This window comes from Portunus trituberculatus, chromosome 20, assembly GCF_017591435.1.
Source record: "Portunus trituberculatus isolate SZX2019 chromosome 20, ASM1759143v1, whole genome shotgun sequence".
NCBI classification, from domain to species: domain Eukaryota; kingdom Metazoa; phylum Arthropoda; class Malacostraca; order Decapoda; family Portunidae; genus Portunus; species Portunus trituberculatus.
The window spans coordinates 4,390,001-4,406,801 of record NC_059274.1 but is presented as its reverse complement, the minus strand read 5'-3'; the positions used below and the strand labels follow the sequence as shown (position 1 = coordinate 4,406,801).

The 16,801-nt window shown below is 42.3% G+C and overlaps 2 protein-coding genes and 1 non-coding gene across 7 annotated transcripts in view; 2 read left to right on the top strand and 1 right to left on the bottom strand.

Annotated features, from left to right (window-relative positions):
* Positions 1-812: 812 nt before the first annotated feature.
* On the bottom strand, positions 813-2,992 carry LOC123506541. The gene is made up of 4 exons (XM_045258711.1): positions 2,831-2,992; positions 2,292-2,433; positions 1,695-1,924; positions 813-1,472 (listed from the first exon to the last, which is right to left on the bottom strand). The coding sequence occupies exons 1-4, from the start codon at positions 2,954-2,956 to the stop codon at positions 1,314-1,316; spliced, it is 657 nt and encodes a 218-aa protein (XP_045114646.1). The 5' UTR covers positions 2,957-2,992; the 3' UTR covers positions 813-1,313.
* A 925-nt stretch (positions 2,993-3,917) lies between these two features.
* On the top strand, positions 3,918-3,990 carry Trnak-cuu. The gene has a single exon. It is a non-coding gene; the product is annotated as a tRNA-Lys (tRNA).
* Positions 3,991-11,090: 7,100 nt separating this feature from the next.
* Positions 11,091-16,801, top strand: part of LOC123506538 (flocculation protein FLO11-like) — a 154,732-nt gene continuing 149,021 nt past the window's right edge. For 2 of the 5 annotated variants that reach the window (XM_045258705.1, XM_045258703.1), the window contains exon 1: positions 11,091-11,327. The gene's annotated coding sequence lies outside the window, so the exon portion shown is untranslated. The remainder of the gene's footprint in view (positions 11,328-16,801) is intronic. The other 3 variants (XM_045258704.1, XM_045258706.1, XM_045258708.1) reach the window with 3 other exon arrangements.

Sequence of the window (16,801 nt, the reverse complement as noted above, 5' to 3'; positions counted from 1 at the left end):
ATTATTATTGTTGTTGTTATTATTATTATTATTGTTATTATTATTATTATCATTATTATTATTGTTGTTATTATTATTGTTATTATTATTATTATTATTATTATTATTATCATTATTATCATTATTATTAATATTATTTTTATTATTACACACACACACACACACACACACACACACACACACACACACACACACACACACACACACACACACACACACACACACACACACACACACACACACACACACACACACACACACACACACACACACACAAATATAGTGCCTATGTAAACCTGTCTGGCGGTGATGAGTTACAGGTACAGGCATCAAGACACCTGGATCACCACCATCTCACTTTCAATCTCGGCGTCCCCACCAGGTGTGATAAAGAGAAGGGGCAGTCGCACCCTACAACCCTCAGTCAATTATCCTCATCCCCACGCCCCCTGCTGCCTACCCACGCACACACACACACACAAGCTTCGGGTGTTGGTGGCGTCAGGAGGCGCGGAGACGTGTTGGCGAGGGCAGGTGAGGTCACGACTCACGATTCACGATCGCCACTTCACTAACTGCTTTCATATCACACAGGGCATAAGTCAGTGTGCCAATCCTTCACATCCTCATCCAATGTAATAAAGAGATATAAAAGTCAGCGAGTAATGATTCATCCTTATGGTCGATGAACCGCCACGTACTGTTATAGTTTCTGGAGATGCGCACAGCGATGTGGTATGTTTTTTTTTCTAATCTTCCTATTTTTTTTTATTTCATCTAAAGAGGGAATTTAGAAATGAGTCGAGTGTTCCGTATGTCAGTTAATTGATGAGCATGTCTATGGTGAAGTAAGTAAAGAAAGCACAAAGTAAATCCTTGAATCAAATCCTGTTCCTACTACAGGAATGGAAGATGATCTGGCTAAATTCATGCCCAAAAACGTGGAATTCTTATTTGAAATACACATTCTCTGTCTCATTTATGCAATGTATTCTTACTACATGTATACAGGATGTGTTCAGTGCCGGGTGCTGCAAGGCATATCCAACATGGGTGGTCACCTGGCAAATACACGTAGGCACTTACACACACACACACACACACACACACACACACACACACACAGATGTGCTTTACGTGTATGCTTCACGTGGTTCCGTGGCAGAGCTTAGAACTGGCCACAAACACTTTTGAAGGTAGGGAAGGCAGTCACGCCGCCGAAGCTCTTCCTCGGGGTCTTGCTCCAGCTGATGAGCTCACCCTCCTCCTGATCTTCACACCTGTAGGCGCGCTCAGCCTTGGCGGCTACAGTGTCAGATGAGGTCGGGACGCCGATGGGTTTGCCAGAGAATTGGAGGAGTGTGAGCCAGCCGTCCAAACCCTCGCCTTGGTCCACACCATTGTTGAAGAGTGCACGACGGGTCTGTCCTGATCGAGCTGTGCCTCTCGGGGGAGATCACCAAGCCTTTGGTCTGCGGTAAACAGCAATAATGTGATGACGAGGACATGATACCCCGACATGCCCTCTGGGCATGAGGGGAAGCTCTATCGTAGACAATGTGTCGCAACTAACTATAGAAGAAACTCTGCAGCTCCTGTCATTCTTTTCTTTCTATATACATAAGATAGATAGGAAATCTGAAATTTAATTTCAGCGCTGGACGTGAGCGTGCGTGCGCACAGGCATACCTCACCTGATAATTGTAGTGTGACTGGAGGAGCTCGCCATTAATGTAGTGACTAATGATGCCCGTGCTGGAGTCCCAGGAGTGAAGGGCGTGGTACCACTGCCATTGCCCGATGGGCGGGTAGGCCTTGACTCTAGTCTCCACGCCTTCAATGGTGACTTTCCAAAATTGATTCCTACCTTCGTCGTTTGTCTCCAGCTGCACCTCTAAGAGTTCCGAACCGGCATAGGAATCCGCTGTGTCGATGGTAAAGATATTTGTCCTTACACAGAAATGTAGATGTGCATGCCGTTATGCATCTAAGTTAAGATATAAGATATTGAATGATGGACGTAACCAAGATGTTCCTAGTCATAACTAAGGCTCCAGAACTGATAAAGGGCTTCTATTATCACTACTGTTGGAGAAATCACCTTCAGGGTGTAAGAAGAGCACCTTTAGTTAGAGTGAGGCCATACATACAGCAGGCAATACATACAGCAGGCAGTGTGTTTGAGCCAGAGATTGGCGCGACAGCTCATGCTGCTTGTGTTTGTTCACTAGTTCAATTCAATTAATTTAGCCCCGGTTGCATTTTCTCTGTCATTGCAAGTCAGTACTCACATGCGTAGTTGAACAGAGTGTGTGTTTTGCTGGTGGTTTCCAAACTGAACCAATAGTGAATGGTAAAGCTGGTGAGGCGAGGAATGTCCGTGACGTACTGCACTACCTGGGCACGTCCATGAGCATTCTGCACGAAGTTTATCTGAAAGTGTCGATGATGTAAGATGGCAGTGTTACAGCCGCGTCACATGCAGGTAAAGGTTATACGCAAATAATTGAATGAGTTTATTACTTTCCTTTTCCTTAGTTTTCTTTATATTGATGCTCAGTTCAAGTAATTGTCATAATATCTAATAATAAGACTCCAAATAAGCAATGGCTGTACATACTGGATTAAAGTACAGGGAGGGAGGCGTCGAGATGATTCTACAAGTGATATTTGGATTTGCCGCCTAACTGTGTCCTTTAAGATTTGGGAGTTGTCTTTTCCCTTTTTTTTTTTTTTTTTGTCAATCCTTGGACGGAACTCGCCTTACATATGGAAAAAGAAAACGTATCTCTCCGACGCTGTGAGCTAATTGCAACCCTTATTAATATACCTTGATGAGAGGGTTGTTAAGCGGACACACAGGTGGTCTTGGTGGGCTTCTTCCATGAGCACCGTGGAGGCAGCACACCGCCACCAGAAGCACCACCGCCACACCACGTGAGGGTTCCATCGCCATCACCACAAGAAGGGAAGTGCGCGGCGCCTGCACCTGGCAGGGAATTTAAAGCCCTGGAGTCGGAAATCCCTCAAAGATCGGATGTGAACGGTGTCGGAGAAGTATTTTCCATTCTCTGATTCAAAATATATGTGCCGTTCAGTCCTCTCGTATAATGAACTTCACATTAAGAAGCCTATAGTCTTTGAAGTCACACTTTCACACGTGATGAAAGGGATGATTAATGCTAATGGCGATTCATTCTGAGCCTTAGTCATCATGATGGCGCCTCCGGATACCTCAGTCCAGGAGCTGCAGCACTAGTGCTTTAGTTCAGAAAGTTCCCCAAGATACTAAAACACCTGTGATGCCTGTAATAAATTTTCCCGAGATAACACCAAACACGGACACTTCAACACAACGTCTCTCTCATTCCTTCGTTCATTTGTTTTCCTTATTTGTGAACCTGTGTGTACTTTTCGTTCTTATTCCTTGCGATATTTCCCGTTTGGCTGCGTGAGAGCTTGTGTCAGCGTGGGGTATGTACGTTGAAGAATGGTACAAAGTTATTACGATTACCTGAGATCTCACTTGCGGTGCACACACACACACACACACACACACACACACACACACAGTCAGTATACAGATTGTGCTCAGTGCCAGGTGCTGCAAGGCATATGACACAAAGATTTATTAGGAAGGTTGATTCAAAGCTCATCTCGTGAAATAGAAAAAGACTCAAACCTACAACCAGGAAACATAATGTTGTTCGCAGTCAATATCCAATATCCAGTCAATTTAATCATGAATTTCTTTCTTTTATTCCTTGTTTCTTTCTTCCTGGTCTTTAACTTTCTTTTCATTTCATATTTCAATTTACCTTCTAATCTTCTATCTATATATGATCTCAGTCAATTCTAAACCCCTAGTATTACCAATTATTTTTTTCTCTTTTTGTCTTGAATAAAACTCCATCAGCGCCCGGCTAGCTCAGTCGGTAGAGCACGAGACTCTTAATCTCGGGGTCGTGGGTTCGAGCCCCACGTTGGGCGGGACGTCAGCGTTTCTTTTTCGCTATACCTTTACTAATGCAAACAAATGAATGACTCTAATAGCTCCCCTCTACCTGGCCAGAGCCCCAATCTCTGCCCCATAACGTGCTACACCAAGATACATGAAAGCAAGCAATACATGGAAAATAAGGTTGTGTTTTTCAATTATCACGGCAAGAACAGACTATTCTCTCTCTCTCTCTCTCTCTCTTGAATTTGCTTTTTCGTTCTGAGTTCCCTTCACCTTAACATTAGAAAAAAAAGAAAAGCAGCAACAGTAAAGGCAACAACGACAATTTGCTTTTTCGTTTCAGTTCTCTTAACCTAAATATTAAAATGATAAAAAAAAAAAAACAGCAACAGTAAAAACAACAAAAACAACAACGACAACAACAACAACAACAACAACAACAACAACAACAACAACAACAACAACAACATCAACAACAATAAAAAATAAACCTTAAAATATATAAAAGAACAAGATATCATTATCAATATTGATAAAAAATGCGTGTGTGTGTGTGTGTGTGTGTGTGTGTGTGTGTGTGTGTGTGTGTGTGTGTGTGTGTGTGAGGGATAACCCACACAAACAATACTGACGGGGAAACACGCACTTACCTAACGTCGATACTATATTCATGACGGCGACGGTGGCAGTGGAGGTGGTGGTGGTGGTAGTGGTGGCGGTGGTGGTGGTGGTAGCGGTGCTTGTATATAAACACTCACAAGCACGCCCACAAATAGCACACCTCACACCTGCCGGCCCTTACACAACGCACACACGCACGTATACACAAAACTCTCCCCTTTTGTTAGTTAAGGAGGAGGAAGAGGAAGAGGAGGAGGAGGAGGAGGAGGAGGAGGAGGAGGAAGAGAAGGAGGAGATAAATATAGAAACCAGGTGTAGTTTCCTCTATGCCTTCACCGATACGTAATAATTACATAGTGTGTGCGTGTGTGCGTTACATTAAAACTCTATGGTTGTGGTGGGCGTGGTGTGGGCATGTGGTTGATAGGGCGTGGTGAGAGGGCGTGGTGAGAGAGCGTGGTGAGAGGGCGTGGTGAGAGGTGATATGAATTCTTTGAGATGCTTCTGTCACGTACACTCCTTTTCCTCTCTTTCTTTGTTTTATTCATCTTTATCAACTTTGATTGTCAACACTGGTATCATATTTCGTCTTCTTTTCCTATTTTCACAGCGTTTGTTTCTTCATTTCCTTTGTTTATTTGTTATTTTAGTGACACTCGTATCTTTTACCATTATTTCAACACCTATATTACGATTTCTTTTATCTTATTTGTCGTTGTCATTATTATTTTCTTGCTTAACTCTCTTCCAATTCACACAATCCAAACTTACTCATAGCACACAATAACAGTTGTGCTTTTCTTCTGTAACTCACTGTTTATTCTATTTTTACCTTTCTCTCTTGGGTATTATTGCAGTTTCAACCAATACACCACACGTAACTATACACATCCTCACGGTCTAGATCACACTTCTACGAGCATTTCTAACACCATTTTACCTTATCGGAAAATGGAGTTAGGTTGGGTTAGGTTAGGTTAAAACCCCGCTTTCCTTGGAGGTCCCCAAACTTGTTAGACATAGGGAAAAAGAAATATAAGATAGGGTATATTGGTTGAAACTGCAAATTTACCATGTCTTGTAACACTCACTGCTATTTTCTTATCGTTCACAAGTACTTTTCTAGATATAATTCAGCACTATTGTATTTTCTTAAGCGTTAATCACAAGACCATTGATTTATTTTCCTCCTTCACCAACATTTCTTCATGCCCGTTTTCCACATCTTACTATTATTTTCGAGAGCAAAAGAAGGAAATACGAACACCTTTATCATTGTTCCCAGCGTCTCCCTAGACAAAGCAACACACTGTCGAAACACTCGCTTGCAATGTTTTCTTCTTTTCACCAACACTCAACACACGTCACTTTTCATTTCATTGATTAGATTTACTTCTTTTCTCCCTTCCTGACGGCACGCTCTCCACCTCCCCAACACACCCCCACCCAACACACACAAACACACACACACACATAAACACACACACTTAGACTTATCACGATTTGTCTACGTGTGTGTGTGTGTGTGTTTCACTGTATGATCTGCTGCAGTCTCTGACGAGACAGCCAGACGTTACCCTACGGAACGAGCTCAGAGCTCATTATTTCCGATCTTCGGATAGGCCTGAGACCAGGCACACACCACACACCAGGACAACAAGGTCACAACTCCTCGATTTACATCCCGTACCTACTCACTGCTAGGTGAACAGAGGCTACACGTGAAAGGAGACACACCCAAATATCTGCCGGGGAATCGAACCCCGGTCCTCTGACTTGTGAAGCCAGCGCTCTAACCACTGAGCTATCGGGCTGTGTGTGTGTGTGTGTGTGTGTGTGTGCGTGTTCCACTTCATTATATTTTCATAATTTTCTTCTTTCTTCTTTATTTCCATATCTTTTTTTTTTCTCTCTCTGTAAAATTAAAACAAGATCAACATTAATATTTGAAGCATCGTGAGAAAATTATAAAAATCATGATGTAAAACAAATACAATGAACATCAAGGGAAAGAGAGAGGAAAGTAATCGATGACAAAAGTAAAAAAGATCGATAAATATAAGTCGGGACATTAGCAAGATGTTTTCAGCTCAAATGAGTCAACCATGAGTCAATGAGTCAAGATTAGTGACATAAATAGAAACAAATAGATTTCAACAGTAACGCACCTTTGCTTTGTAATGCTTCCATCGTTAGCCTACAAGTTAACCCCTTCAGTACCAGGACGCGTTTCCAAATTCATTCTGTTTACTAATTGGTGATTTTATACAGTTTCAGAATCTTATGTGGAGGATAAAAATAGTAAATACTGTGACCATTAATGTTCTGAACTCCTTAGACCCTTCCTAATGTCAATAAAATGGTCTAATCGTACACAAATCTCAAAGTAGAAATGTGTCCTAGTATTGAAGGGGTTAAAACTACAGGCGCGTTCACATAAATATCCAAACACAAGCCTACAAAAATAAAGCAATATATTATCAAACAATCAGCTAATGTGTTTGTGAACTGTGCCGTCTAGAAGGAAGAGACACCTGGTTGCAATGATTTCCGTAATACTGGTAGAGTTAAGACAGTTCGGGGCGCTTCGAGACGCTGTTCGGAACACACAACTAACACAGTGCCCAAAAAGTCATTAGCCTGTAAACTGTTTCACTCAGACAATATTGGCAGCTCTGGTTGAGAGGATGTTGGCAGCACTGATGTAAACGAAGCGCCATTACTGATGATGTTTGCCTACAGGTGGCCAAGCCTGTCATTGCTTGCTTCTATTGTTGCTGGTTTTGTTGCTCTTACTGTTGTTGCTATTGCGTTATTTGCAGTGTACTCGTAGATAGGAGGAGGAGGAGTAAGAAAGTAGTAGAAATAAAGGAAGAGGAGCAGGATAAGGAGGAGGAGGAGGAAAAGGAGGAGGAGCAGGAGGAAGAAGAGGAGGAGGAGGAGGAGGGAGAGGAAGAGAAGTAGTAGGAAGAGGAGAAGGAGGAGGAAAAGAAGTGATAAAACTGAAAACTATGGTGAAAAATAATGTTTACTTTAGTATAGCCTTTCTTTATTTGGTTTTCTATGTTATATGTACCAGACGTCAGAAAATGGTAATATTTAGTTTAGTTTTCCCTTGAATTATAACGTGTAGCAATTCATGGCATTATAAATAATATATGGAGTATTTCAAGTATTTACAAGATGTGTGTTGGTACAGTGAAGGTTTTGTTGATGTGGCGTGTGTGTGTAAGTGAGTTAATTATGGAAGTTTTCAAGTTTATGTGGGCTTGTGTTATCTATCACCACTACCACCATAACTATTAATATCATTATCACCATTGTTACCACTGCTACTACTACCACCACCAGTACTACTACTACTACTACTACTACTACTACTACTACTACTACTACTACTACTACTACTACTACTACTACTACTGCTGCTGCTGCTGCTGCCGCTATTACCATTACTACTACTACTACTAGTGCTACTACTACTACTACTACTACTACTACTACTACTACTACTACTACTACTACTACTACTATTACTATTACTATTACTATTTCAGGTCTACCGTGCGAGTGAATGGCGTCCTGTCCTGACTCGCGCTAGTTCCTGGGGACAAAGTCAGCGTTAAAAGAAATAGTATTGGTAGTAGTAATAGTGCTACAACAACAACTACTACTTCTACTACTACTACTGCTTCTACTACTACTACTACTACTACTACTACTACTACTACTACTACTACTACTACTACTACTACTACTACTACTGATTATTTTATTTGGTGCCCTGTGACCTGCTACTATGAAGAGGTTTCTGTGTGGTGGGCAAGAGTATGCTAATAGATCAGTAGGAGACTATTGTGACTCGGATGATACGTTAAATCGATTTGTCTGAGAATTTTCTGATGAACACACAAAGGCGCAGCATCACTAGAAGTTTAAACAGGTTTTTTTTTTTTTTTAAACCTAAGAGATCAGGAGTATCTACATTATTACTATTATCATTATAGATATTACTGTGATTACCATTATTGATCTTTTTATTATTATTATTATTATTATCATTGTTGTTGTTATTATTATTATTATTATTATTATTATTATTATCGTTGTTGTTGTTGCATGTGTAGAGGGTTAGAAAATAAAAATGACTTAAATATTATTCTCTCTCTCTCTCTCTCTCTCTCTCTCTCTCTCTCTCTCTCTCTCTGCAGATCCTCTTATTTCACAAATCCTGGGTAAGAAGAAGGCGCCACTTTTTTCTCTTTATGTCTTTGTCAGCTGTGACATTTATTTTCGTTCTAGCTAGAGTTTTACCGGCTACTGTTGTTGTTGTTGTTGTTGTTGTTGTTGTTGTTGTTGTTGATGTTTTTATCTTATATTGATCCCTCTTCCTTAGAGTTAGAAGTAGTCACCCAACAGCTTTGCAAGGACCAAAAAGTTTGTTGCTGTCTGGTTTTCCTTTGTATTCCTTTATTTACTTTTACTTCGTCTCGTCCTCCTCTTTCTCGTCTTTCTCCTCCTCCTCCTTCTCCTTCCCCTTCTCCTCCTCCTCCTCCTCCTCCTCCTCCTCCTCCTCCTCCTCCTCCTCCTCCTCCTCCTCCTCCTCCTCCTCCTCCTCCTCCTCCTCCTTCTCCTTCTCCTCCTCCTCCTCCTCCTCTTTTTCCTCTCCTTATCTTACTCCTACTACTGCTACTACTGCCACCACCACTACTACTACTACTACTACCACACCACCACCACTACTACTACTACTACTACTACTACTACTACTATTACTACAATTATTACCATTACTATTATTACCACCACCGCCGCTACCACCACCACCACGAGAAGTGTACATGACATTACTGCCACCACACTACAGCCTCAATACTTGCTAATCCATTCTGTAACATGCAGTAATTTGCCTTGCGTGAATTAATATTTCATCGCGAGAGCAAATCCCTGGCCACTGAAATTCTGAAACCCACGGCGTCCACTACAGCCCTTGACTCTGCTAACCCGCCTGTGTGTGTCCCTTGCTTGGCTTCACAGACCTTAGTTTGTTGACGCCTGGTTAGAGATGAAAGGATTTGCTACCGATGTTTGGTCTTCTCTTGTGTTGATTTGTGGTGGTGGTGTTGTGATATCAGTTCTAGAATTTGTAGTATCAGTTCTTGTTATTATAGTGGTAGTTGTTGTTATTGTTGCTATCGTTGGTGTTGGTGGTGATGGCAGTGGTGGTGTTCTCTAGAAAGTGTAAAGGAAATCCAAAGTAACAAGAAAACAGGAAAAGAAAACGTGTTCACGGCATAATAACTTCTAAGTGTGTCATTTTCCTTCCAAGAATAAAGGGGATAAAAAAAACAAAAACATGCCTTTCCTGTAGATATGAGCCACCACCCAAAGAAGACAAAAATGAATGTGCATGAGAAAAATAAGAGAAGGAAAAATAACAAAAGGATAAGTAATAGATAGAGAATATAAATGTCCACTTTACATGTAAACTTCTCCATGGTAACGCAAGCTTCCGTGAGGAGTCTCAGGCCCTCATTGTGTGTGTATGTGTGTGTCATGTCCTGTATACTGCAGTGAGGGAGGTGGTGGTGGTGGGTAGTGGCAGTAGTAGTACAGTAGTACATGTAGTATAGTAATGGTTTTGGTAGTAGTAGCCGCTTCTTTTTCTTCTTCTTCTTCTTCTTCTTCTTCTTCTTCTTCTTCTTCTTCTTCTTCTTCTTCTTCTTCTTCTTCTTCTTCTTCTTCTTCTTCTTCTTCTTCTTCTTCTTCTTCTTCTTCTTCTTCTTCTTCTTTTTCTTCTTCTTCTTCTTCTTCTTTTTCTTCTTCTTCTTCTTACTTTTATTCTTATTCTTATTTCTGCTAAAAGACAACAACAACAACAACAACAACAACAACAACAATAATAGCAATAATAAGTACAGTTGCAAGGTAAACAATCCCAGCAGCTTGCATGTGGAATAACGCAGCGGCGGACTGGAATGCCTGGAATGGAAGTGATAATCCGGAATGACAGATGTGAATCGTAATGCGCAATTGATGAAGAACACACATTATACGATCGTCTCCATGGTGACCGTTACGTAGGCGGTGAGTTAGCAATATGTAGCGATTGAAATGAGACAGAAATAGAAAGAAAATAAGAGTAAAAAAATGATACTGCAATAATTAAGTTCATTATTTTTATGGGAACGAATTTGATTTATATATGCAGAGAGAGAGAGAGAGAGAGAGAGAGAGAGAGAGAGAGAGAGAGAGAGAGAGAGAGAGAGAGAGAGAGAGAGAGAGAGAGAGAGAGAGAGAGAGAGAAGCAGACAGTCACGAACTAGATAAATGATTGAGTAACGATGCAGTAGAATGATGATGAGAGAGAGAGAGAGAGAGAGAGAGAGAGAGAGAGACATGCTGGGGAGAAGGGAGACGGCGGAGAGAGAGAGAGAGAGAGAGAGAGAGAGAGAGGTGGGGAGGGAGGCAGTCGTAAGGTCGGTAGGTTCGGCGGGGGAGTCTCAATCTCGCGTCCGTGGTACTAGTTCAGTTGCGGCTGATACTGGCCGGGGAAAGGACGTGTTGTGCGTGGTGCGTTACGTTCCCGCCCGCCTCCCTCTCTTTACCGAGCCGCGGGATTACTCTCTTGTGGATTTACCTGTGTTTCCCCGCCAAAGGTGAGACAGAAGGCCCCCTCAGCGTCCCCTCGACTTCCCCAATCTCACACAACTGTTCCCCTTCTGAAGCCTCCGTTCTCCTTCAGGTAAACGTGTGTTTCTCTCCGCCACAAGAAAGTTTGGTAAAAGATCAAAGTGATGGGGAAGTTCGTGGCGTGTCCCTGTGTGTTTGTGTGTGCGTGTGCGAGTGTGGTATACGTGCGGGTGTGGTTAGCTTAACTTCCTTTGGCAATTGTGATGGTGTGGCGTGGTGGTGGCAGTGGTAGTGGTGGTGGTGGCGACCTCGAGGTCTCCACCTTCACCACCTGCCTGGGGTCTGCCTGTCAGTGGCGGCGGCGGTGGCGGTGGCGGTGGTGGCGGCGGCGGCGGGCCTGCTCGTGCCTGGTCTGGTCTGGTGTCTGGGTGACGACCTCCACCCCATCGCCCGCCCAGACCAAAGGAAATTAGGATGGAGGAGGAGTAAGAGGAGGAAGAGGAGGGAGAAGTTTGGGGTACTGGTAGGACTGCTGACGAAGGCACAGAATAGGCGTACGTGTGAGGATGTTGCCTAAAGTGCTTTTGTATGTAGATGAGAGACAGCGGTAGAGAACAGAGACGGAGAAAGAGAGAGCAGAGAAAGACAGGGATAACAATGACCACTTAAAATGTTCTTCCTCTTCCACGCAAACGAGACAAGAATAGAAACACAGCGTCCTCTTCCTCTCGAGCTTAATGAGAGGCCAGAGGGGAATAAGAGGACACGGGAGGAGGGATATTTTAATAATACCTGGAGTAACTAAGGCGCGTGTTCGGGAAGGGAGTGCAAGGAAAGAACATGATTTGAAGAGTGGAGTTGCTTGGTCCAGCTTGCTATTGTTACTCCATCACTGCTCGGACGAAAGTGAAAGAATGTTGCCTCGTCAGCTCGTGTGTGTGTGTGTGTGTGTGTGTGTGTGTGTGTTTCCCTGGAACGAGTATGTGCGGGGAAAGTGAGGGACAAGCATAAATAGGGAAAAGTTTTGTGTGTGTGTGTGTGTGTGTGTGTGTCCCAGTATCGGTCCCTCCCTATCCTGTTATCCCTCCCTATCCTACCCTCCTTGTCATCTGTCTCTCCCTCTCTACCTTCCTCCCCGTCCCTTGGCCCTTAACCTACCACACCACAACGCACGGTTCCTGTAGTGTTAGAGAGAGAGAGAGAGAGAGAGAGAGAGAGAGAGAGAGAGAGAGATTACATTGTTCCAGTCACTCTAAACAATTTGAGTTTACAGAAATGGTATCCTTCATGCAAACACACACACACACACACACACACACACACACACACACACACACACACACAGGCATGTTTTGTGATCTGACGCCGTCTTTTTTTTTTTTTTTTTCTTTAGCTGCGGTACAAGAAATCCAGTTTGAACATGAAGGGAAGTAGGACAGAGACGAACAAGCCGAGCCTCTCACTGTGTACCGTTGCGTTTGCGTGTGTGTGTGTGTGTGTGTGTGTGTGTGTGTGTGTGTGTGTGTGTGAGTGGGCGTGTTATTGAGTGTAGGCTGATCTACTTTCGTTGGCAATAAAATTATGAGATACTGCGTGTGTGTGTGTGTGTGTGTGTGTGTGTGTGTGTGTGTGTGTGTGTGTGTCTGCAACAAGGCCACACTGTTTAGATTACCTGTCTTATTCATACGTCACACCCACTCGCATTTACATCCATACTCCTCTGAACTCCCTCCTACCTCTCCCCAACATCCCTCCCGCGCACCCCTCCCCAACATCCCTCCTCTGCACCCTTTCCCCACGTCCCTCCCCAAGCTCCCCTCTCCACGCCTCTCCCTTATTCCCTTCCCCTTAAGCTGTCGTAACCTGTCACTCACTTGCCTACCTGTCCTCCCTTTCCTTTCAATTAACCTGTGTAGAATTTGTATTTCCCTTCCATAGACACAAGTTGTAACCTAAGGCAGGGAAGGTATTGAATAGCCTCTCTCTCTCTCTCTCTCTCTCTCTCTCTCTCTCTCGCCAAGGCAGAGGGAACCTTGAAAATAGAACTTAACGGGTACACAGTTAAGTTTCCCAGCAAGTTTGTTACTAAGTGAGAGAGAGAGAGAGAGAGAGAGAGAGAGAGAGAGAGAGAGAGAGAGAGAGATCTGTGGCATTTACCTGCAGGTGGAGGAGGAGAAGGGGCCATGGTCGTTCACAGACGCGGTGATCACAGACAACACTCGTAATAGGAGGAGGAGGAGGAGGAGGAAGAAGAAGAAGAAGAAGAAGAAGAAGAGGAGGAGGAGGAGGAGGAGGAGTATAGTCTAGAGGAAGGATGGAAAAGAGAAAACCAAATACAAAGGAAGAAAAGGAGTAGGAGGAGAAGGAGAAGGAGAAGGAAAAGATGGAGGGATATGATGGTGCTTCGTAGGTTTTGCATGATTCCTCCTCCTCTTCCTCCTCCTCCTCCTCCTCCTCCTCCTCCTCCTTGTCTTCGTCTTCCTCCTCCTTGTCATGTTCAATGCGTTTGTGCTTCTTTAAAAACATCACGTCTCTTTATACCTCCTCCTCCTCCTCCTCCTCGTCCTCTTCTTCTTCCTCCAGCAAGGTCATCGTCCGCACTCAAGGTCACGTCTCTTTAGGTCACGTGGGTCATCTCTTTGTGGTCAAGTCACCTTTATTTTTGGTCTTATTTTTTATTTTTTTCTAACTTTTTCTTTTTCTTACTTTTAATCTTTATTGTTTTGAGCATCGCCATTTTTCGGTCTTGTGTTTGAAGGTCATTATTTCTTTAATTTTGCTGTGATTCGCTTTTTTAATTTGTTTATTTGGCTTTAGTGTGTGTGTGTGTGTGTGTGTGTGTTGCGGTACTAAGGCTTTCCAACATCATTCTATTTTTTAAGTTATCTCTTTTCATTGTTTTCTTCCTATTCATACTTCTTCATTGTCTTCCCTATTCACCCCTACCTGATATTTGGGTTAATTGGTCACCTGGAAAATTAACTAACCCAGATTTGTGGTTTTGTTTTCCTTACGAGTAATTATTGTCTTTTGATCCCATTTTCTATTTTTCCTTTTCTTTATTCTTGTTGTCTTTCTTCCTCGTGATTTGGGTCAAGGTGAGTGGAAAGGTGAATAAACCCACAGTCATTTACTAATATGAGTGTCTTTTTCTGGTCATTTTGTTCACTCTTATTAGTTTTGTCTGTTTCTCTCCTTTTAATTAGAGTGGTCACCTGATATCATTCACTGACCTTTTAGTTCTCGTATTCTTTCCTTCATTCACTTGTCAATTCTATCTCAGCTTAACTAGAGATGCGATAAGGCCAAATGTTATTGTCTTCTTTGCCCATTTTCATTCCCTTGTTGTCAGCGGTTCCAATTTAGTGTGAAAGTTGAGGTGAGGTCAGTGTGATACCACATTAGTCACTGCCTGATATCATAAGTTTTCTCTCTCTCTCTCTCTCTCTCTCTCTCTCTCTCTCTCTCTCTCTCTCTCTCTCTCTCTCTCTCTCTCTCTCTCTCTGCGAGGTTCACTGGCCAAGGACAATTAAAACTTAGAAATAAAAAGAGGTAACTGCGATTCCATTCCCTAAAGAAGAGTTAAGAAATACAAAATTGACTGAAATCTATATACTTTTCATTTTCTTGGTCTGATGATAAAGATTAACTTATTACCACACCTGTGATGACTTGGTATTTTTCATCACCCACTTATTCACCTGCTAACTTACTTTCCGTCCTACTTACTTACTTACTTTCCTTCCTTTTATCGATTGCCCTCGTATTATTGGCTTGCAAGCTGAGGTTGACCTAATATCACACGTGTCTGGTTTAATCCTCCATCTTTTACCTGTCTTCTCATCTTCCGGTCATTCCTCACTTTATCTATTAACTGGTATGATTTAACTGCTGTGAAAGACTTAATCTAATACCACACCTTGGATTAGTTACCTTTTATTTTTTCACTTTTATCTGTCAATTTTCCTTTATTTCATCTCTTCTTCCATCTTTTCCCTTGTAGATTGTTATAAAGTCAAGGTTAGTTTAGTAGTCCACCACTGATCACCTGGTATTAATATTCAACCTTTATCCGTCATTTACCTTCTGCTTTAAGCCATTCTTTCCTCCTTTATTTCCTTTATCAAGTGTCTTCAGGTAATCGATGTGAAAGTTCAGATTAATTTCACACCACACCTTTGATCTCTCGGTACCTGTAAATCATCACCCTTTACCTGCCACCTTACCTGCCGTCTCATACCGTTCCTTCCCTTCTTTCCACCTTCGAGTGTTGCAATCTCATTGATATAAATCACCACCTGCAGTGTTAATAATCACCCTTTCATGTACCTGCCAGCTTACCTTCTCTCTCAAGTCATTACTGGCTTCCTTTATTTGATCTGGGTTAAGGTATACGCGTAGGATTAAGTTTCAGCCGCCCAGTATTAGTGAAAGTGCAGAGGAGTTTTACTGACTCTTCTCAGTGTTTCCTCCACGTGCAGGGCTGCGGTGTAGTGGTAGTAATGGTCAATACTAGAGCAGCGTGCCACACTCAGCTCCAATTAACGTTTTCTCCTGAGTCTTGCGTCCTTTGATCTGCTAGAAATTCGTTGTCAGGTCTTATTACCATATCAGCAACAGATCACAGGACTTAGGAACGAGAGAAAGCATTAAATTGAATTACAAGGGAGGTGAGTGGAGGTTAGGCGACTGTTGACCACTGTTGTGCATTCCAGACGTAAGGTAAACTGGATTTTGTTTTCCAGGTGTTTGTGGGCAGGTAAACTTGAGCACCTTAAGAGTTACATTATAATTTATTTCAACATCGTAACTTTTTTTTTTCCGCCCAGTCGTCGGGTGGTTCTCCTTGCCTCCCGCTTACCTGTTCCTGTGAGCATCCTTGAGTGTTATGCTCGTATTCTCTAACACTGTAGGCTCTCACAAGGATAATTTTAAAGGCCACACTGGTGATTGGTTGTCTTCTAATCTTTTTTCCATTAGTGACGCTGATTCCTTATTAACACCCTTCACTACCATGACAGGTCTTCATATTTACTTTGCTTTACTATTTGGTGATTTTATGCAGCTTCAGGAACTTAGATGGGGTTTAGAATAGTGAAGACTCTGGACCATTAATCTTCTGACCTCCATAGAACCTTGCCAGTGTAAATAAAATTGTTTAATCATACCCAAAACTCATTGTAAAAATGTCTCCCAGTACTGAAAGGGTTATACTCTACCTAGAATCGTGAAATCATCCTTGGTAACTAATAACTTTCAATACAGCGTGTTAAGTTGCCGGGGTAAGAAGCAGGAACCTTTGGAAATATAATCCTTGGTGTTACAAATTACGGTGTGATTAAATTAGAAGTGTTTAAGGTGTGTGTGTGTGTGTGTGTGTGTGTGTGTGTGTGTTATGAGTATGAAGTGCGTACAAATTAATTTATTCTGCTATTTTAGGAAGGAAAAATTGTATTCAAAATCATCACATAACTTTTGTAGTAAGTTATATAACAGCATAGCAAATGGCGAAGGTACAGAGTTGTTCTTTTCATGAAATAGGGGTGAGCCGTGAACTAGGAAATGAAGAATTAAAAAGGACACTGG

Coding starts and splice junctions, on each gene's coding strand:
- LOC123506541 (XM_045258711.1), bottom strand. CDS start 2,956: ATGGCGATGGAACCCTCACGTGGTGTGGCGGTGGTGCTTCTGGTGGCG. Junction 1,925..2,291: donor CACTCTGTTCAACTACGCAT/GTGAGTACTGAC, acceptor CCATCGACACAG/CGGATTCCTATGCCGGTTCG. Junction 1,473..1,694: donor AGTCACACTACAATTATCAG/GTGAGGTATGCC, acceptor TGTTTACCGCAG/ACCAAAGGCTTGGTGATCTC.